General features: G+C 41.6%; 1 protein-coding gene across 1 annotated transcript; it reads left to right on the top strand.

The window, feature by feature from the left end:
• The first annotated feature begins 970 nt into the window (after positions 1–970).
• On the top strand, positions 971–5482 carry LOC137998956 (uncharacterized). The gene is made up of 3 exons (XM_068844795.1): positions 971–1873; positions 4347–4742; positions 4956–5482. Exons 1-3 carry the CDS (start codon positions 1831–1833, stop codon positions 5462–5464), a joined length of 948 nt encoding a protein of 315 aa, XP_068700896.1. The 5' UTR covers positions 971–1830; the 3' UTR covers positions 5465–5482.
• The last annotated feature ends 2018 nt before the right edge of the window (positions 5483–7500 follow it).

The following is a 7500-nucleotide window of genomic DNA, read 5'->3' as shown; positions in this document are numbered from 1 at the left end:
AATTACTAGGACTTGCTATGCTTCATGACTGCGTAACTTGCGAATCGCGCTCTTGAGGTTATAAAATCCTTCCACCCCCCTTCCCCCCCTCTTCCTTACCCTTATTCTCCTGACCTGTGGCCTGTTTCTCAAAAGTTCCGAAACTTTTCGGGCCTATTTCGGGTGCCACAATTCCCTTTATATCTTCGTAACGACGAGGTTCTAAGCCATCAAACTTCGCAATCCTCTTTGTTTTTTTTACATCAAAAACATGTAAAAGGATTAGCTTTTCAATCTCAGCAGATTGCAGTTTGACGACTGGCTTTTCGGTCCCGAAAAGTTACCGGGACTTTCGAGAAACAGGCCCCTGGCACCATCTGACTCTCACCTGTTTCCAACCATGTAGTCATTTTTAAAGGGAACACGTTTCCCAGATGATGAAACACTGATTTCCGAAGTGAAGTCGTGGCTTGCGGCTCAACCCACCTACTTTTACAAACAAGGTCTCCAGAGTTGCATAAAACGATGGCAAAAGTGTATAACTATAACGATCCTAATTAGCTCCTGTTCGTGTTAGCGCTGGTCCAGATGAGGAGATGAATTGAGCACGAAATTGCAGTTCACGAATTTAAGCGATGGATGGCGCGGTGGAAATTCTAACGCAACGGAAAGCGGTCGCAAACAAACAGCTTCGACTGAGATTAATTTAAATTTAAAAAATTACGCTAAGTCAGGATTTAATAAGATTCAAGCCAATCGAAGTATGAAGCCTTGTTTTTCGTGTTTTCGTGAAAAGGCGTGATGATATGAATCAAGAGTCATACGATGGACTCTTGTTATCAGAAACTGTTTCTGGTAACATTGTTGCTTTCGATAAAATCTGTCAAAGGTTTTTTCTCCCATTCAAGGAACATAAAAATGTCTATTGAAACACAGTGATATTGCAGATTGTACTGAATTAAAAGCCATTTTAAACAACATGTATTGTACTCTATTTTATTGTGGACAACGTCAAAACTTTAGTTGCTTTTCTGCACTCATTGCGGACCACGTGAAACGACCACGTAACAACACTTAATTACAATGCCAAATGCTTCTTTGACGAGCAAAATTCTAATCTGGGTTGGTATTTTAATCGCGGATTAAGCATTAATCGCGATCGGCTTTCGAGCAAATGGACCCTGATCTATTTCGCTCTCGTTGAATGTTGTTTTGTTTTCATTTGATGTCCCATATAATCACCAAAAATAGAACTCGTCTTTATCACTAAAGTAATCTCGAATTCAATAACTGTAAGATAACCATCAACTTTACGAAATACCAAAAATAATACGTATTAGTAAATTATGAAAGAGTTTATTTTCAACTGTTTTGTTGTGTTGAGTGATTGTTGTCGCAAGTTAAACGTTGTGTACAAAGTGGGCGCCGAAATACACCGCTAAAGATAAAACGGAAAATATCAAAGGATGCCTTCCTTGCCGTTTTTTCGACTCACGAAGGTTTGATTCCTATCTGATCACGTCAAATTCTGCAAACATCACATATTGTTTTACGCAAAGTAATGTTTGCAGTTCCATTTTATCGCTGTCACTTCACGAGGTCATTAGAATTCAAGATTTCTTGGTGGTCTTCGCGAACAATCCATTTTACACTAAAATTGTTTGCACAGACATTTAAAGTTCTTCTGACTTCACGATTGCGTTTACGACGATGTATCGAATTTCGGCGACTTTGCTCTAATCTGGCGGATCCTTGCCTGGGAGAAAAATCCTTTAACAACTGTCCCGACAACAGAAGTTCGTTCGGGAGTTTATCACAGGCTGTTTTCTGTGACTTGATGGACCCTTTGAGATGAATTGCAATATGCTCTTGACTCTTGTAGCGATTGGCTTGCGTGAGTATTTTCAGCAAAACTTATTTCAATTGCTTTTTCTTATCAATGTGTAGAAGATAATTACCAATCTCACAAAATGTACTTCTTCGATGTAAATCGAAGCGGCGATTTGAGGAACTGTTCGGTTGCTGTTTCAAACTCAATCTTACCCTAGCGTGACCATTTTGTTTTCGTGCGTAGATGAAGTTAAAAGTTGAATTAATTAATAGGTTCAAATTGTCCATTAACAGCATGTCAAAAGAGCAAAAGGTATCAATTAGAAAGAAAAAGAGGTTGTCTTCTGCCACGAGCCTTGAAATATCATAACCTCCTCAAAGTTTAATTGCCGAAAGTAGGCTGAAAATGTAATGTTCAAACATCCCTTGGAATTTGATTAAAATAATCGGGGTTTTGATGACATTTCCGTTGAGGTTCGTCATGAACAACACGAACATATTACTCTTTTATGTACGAAAGCACAGACCATGGTATCCGTGTCGCCCCACCGGTAGCTTACAGAGATTTATCCGTGTTCAAGAATTCTCAAACTTGTTTGGCATGCTTTCGACTGCCACTGCATGAAACACACTACCGCCTTCTGTCCCACACAAAGCGTCTTTTGACTCTCCATTGTGGAATAACCACCCACCCACCCGTAGAAGGTGACTTATCCTGCCGTTGTTCAGGGGTTGTTCAGTGAAGAGAGGACAATTTCGAGCAGACGTTTCAGTGATAACCTAACAGGATCTCCGAAGTCGTCGCTTTTTGTTTTGGAAATGGGATTTATAGCCACATTAGTGTACTCAACTCTCCCGTCAACTTTAATCCACTGCAAGTTATGTACTTAAAATGAGACGAACTCACGTAATTTCAAACGCGCTTAGGAGGAGTCAAGTGACTAATTAGAAACGGAAGAAACGGAGATTTCTTCATTTTTAGTTCCATTGGACACAAATTTTGGATAAGGAGCCGAATGAAATTCTCCAAAAGACGATCGTTGCTGACGTCAGTGTTTGCAAACTCACACAACAGTAATAGCAATTACATTTAATTGGCGAACTTTGATAAGAAACGGACAGAAGCAAACGCCTTTAAAAGATCAACTTACAACTTCTCGACCTTCGCATGCGCATCTACACAGAAAATTGTCAAGGCTGTTAGGGACAGTTCACATCTAATTCCAGTAACGTCAGCTAATTTGGTGTTTTTTTTTAATTTTTTGTTTACTTTTAGTTAGTTTGCTTATAGAGTGTTTTCACTGACGTGATCAGTGGAATCAGAGAGGATTTTCATGCCTTTATGAAAATCAGCATTCCTGCCGTTTCACTGAAGGCGTAGCTAAATCTCTCTAACAAAAACTTCAATGCCTCTGCGCGTGAGTTTTGTACTTTTGTACATTTCCCGTTCTTACCTGCCATGTGAAAAGACCTATTAGGGTTTAAGCAACGACCATGGCGACGGCAACAACGCCACAAAACAATGATATCACTGGTTAAAAGTGCATGAATAACCGTCCTGCACGTGCAGCACGGATTTTAGTACACATTTTTGAGGTATTCTGCGCAACGAAGACGTGAAATCGTCGGAGTTAAGCCGAGACACACTCGCAGCGCAGCGACAGGCCTATTGTAGGTCTCTGTGACAAGTCGCTGCGTGTGTACTACTTGCAAAACAAGTCGCTGCGACACGACGCCTGTACGGTGCGAACTAGTTTTCTAATTCAATATGGCGGACCACATGACGCTGTCTCGTTCGTTCATTTATATTTTGTCGCAGCGACTTGTTGCCGGAAGTGTACATACGGTGCTACAACGCTGCTTTGGCTAATTTTGTCGCTGCAATCAATCGCACGAATTCAAACTGGTTTGAATTCGTGTAACTGATCGCAGCGACAATGATTTTCTATCCGCGTCACAAGAGGACTATTGTTGCGGCGACTTGTCCCCCCGGTTTTGCCGACAACGTGAAGCATGCAACAGAGAATCTTTCATTCTCAAGAGTCTTGTCATTCTCTATTTCTACTCTGAAACCACCTTTTACCAATTTATTTTTTAGCATACTCAGCCCACATTTTAGCTCTTGAAAGGGATGGAATAATCCGAACTGAAAATTATGATCGAGCAAAGTTTTGAGGTGACGTTTTCGTCGAAGTCGCCAGATTTTAAGGTCGCTAGGTACCATGGAAGACGTGAGGACATGCATAACGACAATTTTTCTTATTGTCTCTACTAATTTTAACACCATTCCTACCAATTCAGCTGGATTGGTCTGCTGTAATTGAGTAGGTTGGAATGAGGCTCGAGCTAGTTTGAAATAGCAAATTTGCACGTTTCCATGACGCCTTCGCTGAAGCCGCGTTTGTAGATCTTAAAAATCCTTAACAACGAGATAAAAATTGCACAAGATGCAAAGATTGGCGTGTATACAATTAAGGCATAAAAATGTAATAAAATATGTTATGACTACGTTTCAATCTTATTTTTATCGTTTACAGTAGAGAGATCCACGGCAGACTGTGCAAAAAATAACACGGAGAATCACAAGATTAAATTAAATGCACAGGAAGGTCATCTTAGCAATCCTGGGTACCCTGAGTACTTTTCTGACAACATTCAGTGTACATGGTTTATCAGCGTTGCTAGGAGACATGTAATTGAACTGGAATTTGAGTTCTTCGATATTGGAAACCATACGTCTTGCTCCGAGAGAGGCGAAGGAAGTTTCCTCAAAATTCATGATGGCCCCGACCGTGACAGTAGATCGCTGGGATTATTTTGCGGTAAAACAAAACCGGAGAGAATTGTTTCCAGTGGGAGGAAGATGTTGGTCAGATTTAACGCAAAAGGTTGCACATCTACTAAATTTAAAGCAAATTATAGAGCCGTAAAAGGTAAGGGAAGTTTTAGAACGTTATTTAATCATGTTTACGCTAGAGAGAAGCTGTTGTATGAAACATCAACAACAAAGATGTTCACAAGAAAGCGACAGCATAACTGTAAGTGCGCAATACATGCATAAAATGCTGCTTAAACACCACTCTTTCCCACAGCATTTTTTTTCTGCATGAAGAGAAATTTCATTTTTTGATCAATTCTTATCACAGATTCTCCATCCACACTGCTTTTGATAACCGGAGTGTCCACTATCGTTGGTCTAATGGTAATCTTACTACTGTTAACGCTTTACCTAAAACGAAAACGAAGAGACTCAGACGACGAAAGCGCGTCATCTGGCTCTCAAAATCAGGAAAATCAACAAAACTGCGCATGCGTCGGGTTTGGTACATCTGAGGTAAAAGAAGAAAACACAGATATCCAGTTTCCACCATCAGGGGGTTATACGGAAACGCGCCAACGGTCAACTTGCGACGAAAACAATGCACTCAGTTTAGCCAGGTCTCAAAATCAACAGAACTGCGTCGCCCATGGAACATCCCGGGTGTTACGAGAAAACACAGACATTCAGGTATATTCGGTGGCAGAAAGTACGGAAACGTGCGAACAGTCTGTATGTGATCAACAGCAAGTAAATTATTGTCAAACGAAAGAAAGGAGATTTTCACAATCTCTCGGCGCATTTGCGCGGAATAAGCTTGTGCCTGTTGTTGAATAAAAGATTATTTTGGCAAAAGTCAGACTCTTTTATTTGTGTTGACTAACAGCGCAGCTCCGCGCGCCGAAGGCGCTCGCGCGGAGCACTATAGTTAAGAAAATACGGTAACCCATCGATGCTCATCGATGCGAGAAAGTTTGGTTTTAGCTATGACATCATTAGCGACTGTCCGTCCGTACGTCCGTCCACCCCTCCATGTATGCCAATGTAACCTGTATCACGTAAAATGGTCGCGTCAAGGACGCCACTCATCCCGACTCTCCATCAACGTTCGAACTTCGGCAACGCTGTTGAGCCCCGTGTCTCTCTTGAGGGTGTCTATGAGAGTCGTTCACCGTCGACCACGATTTCGCCTTCCTTGCGTTGGCTCCCACAGTGTAAGATCACTTGCTGCGAGCTCCGGATACCTCACACCGCGCGCCGGTGGCTCAGTTGGTTGAGCACCGGGCTGCCATACAGGAGGTCGTGAGTTCGACTCCGGCCGGACCAACACTCAGGGTCTTTAAATAACTGATGAGAAAGTGCTGCCTTTGTAATTACACATCCGCAAATGGTTAGACTTTCAAGTCTTCTCAGATAAGGACTATAAACCGTAGGCCCCGTCTCACAAATATCTTCCATGTTCATTAGTTCCCTGTAGGACGTTAAAGAACCCACACACTATTCGAGAAGAGTAGGGGCTGAAGTTCCCGGTGTTGTGGCTGTCCTCTGTGTGTATATGGGTGGGTGGGTATAGCAGGTCCACATCAGCTGAATAGCTGCCAAAACTTCAACCTGCTCAAACAAATAAATAACAAACAAACAAACACAGTGTCCGGCTAGGCCCATGCGTCTTTGCCTGATTTTGTCAGTCACCCTGGGGAGGTCGCCGTAGAGCTCAGAATTTCTCATGTGGTCCTCCCAGGACACATTTAGGGCCATTCTGAGCATCCGTGTGTATACACCGTCAAGGGGTTTTTCTTCTTGCACGGACAGTGCCCATGTCTCGCATCCATATGTGAGTACGCACTCGGCTGTAGAGACGCTTGAGTCCGCGATTTATATCCGATACTCAGATTCTCTTCATTTTATGTCTGAGCATTTAAACAAAATGGCGGATGCAGTGGTTGATTTTGATTCTCATGTCGACGTTCGTTCGCGAAAACCAGGCCTTACCAATTTAATCATAAAAATTACAATTAGCGAGAAAAGAAGAGCAAGTTACGACAGAAAGGGAAAATTTGCATTAAAAGACTGACAAAGGAGGCGTAAATTGTTTAATGTCGCTCTGAAAGAAAGACAGCCTGTACACTGTTTCTATGATGATTGAAACCAAGGTTGTTATTGGTTGATTTAAACTACAACTTTGAATTTGATTGGCTTGTTGAACTGTCCGATAACAAACTGTCCAAAAACAACCTGCCCGATAACAACTTGGTAAGTGAATTAGCGAAAAATAGGAGTTTTTTTACATCAATCACAATCGATGAAATTGTAATTTTTATTAAGGAGGCTCAACCCAGTTTTACAGTGCGACGCGTCTCACCCAACAAAGTGTCCGCCAATTAGGATGTGTAAATTTGATTGACAGTGACGCCTCCTTGCAAAGTTCGCACTGTTTTAAGTTGAACACTCTTGCATGGGTTGTTGAGTTGACGTATTTATACGTAATTGTCAAATGTGAAAGTTTGTTGGGTGGCCACGGTAAGGCGCGTTGCACTGTAACACTTCGAACAAACTGTACCATTTGAAAGGATTGAATCTACCAAATGTTTTCACTTAATGGTAATGTTGTGATGCCACATGAAACACCAATAGATGCTTAACAAGTTACATTCATTAATGTGACGTAACGGGTTACCATGGCAACAAGAGAGCCATCCAAAAACAGCGTATATTTTGTCTTTAAACACGCAGATCTCAAAAACGAACTCAGTGACCTCTATTTTTTTAGTGCTGGAGAGTGATTAGCACGCTATGACAAAACTTTTTGCAAAGTTTAAAAAAGCTCTCTGGAGCAGATTCATAGCCACCTTCGCAATTGAAAAACGTTAAGG

Source organism: Montipora foliosa, chromosome 4, assembly GCF_036669935.1.
Source record: "Montipora foliosa isolate CH-2021 chromosome 4, ASM3666993v2, whole genome shotgun sequence".
NCBI classification, from domain to species: Eukaryota; Metazoa; Cnidaria; class Anthozoa; order Scleractinia; family Acroporidae; genus Montipora; species Montipora foliosa.
Note: the sequence above shows the minus strand (reverse complement) of the source record. Positions and strands in the feature narration are given on the sequence as shown.

Excerpts from the sequence above, each read along its gene's own strand:
- LOC137998956 (XM_068844795.1), top strand. The coding sequence starts at position 1,831 with ATGAATTGCAATATGCTCTTGACTCTTGTAGCGATTGGCTTGC. Across the intron at positions 1,874-4,346 it reads TCTTGTAGCGATTGGCTTGC|TAGAGAGATCCACGGCAGAC; the intron begins GTGAGTATTTTC and ends TATCGTTTACAG. Across the intron at positions 4,743-4,955 it reads AAATTATAGAGCCGTAAAAG|ATTCTCCATCCACACTGCTT; the intron begins GTAAGGGAAGTT and ends TTCTTATCACAG.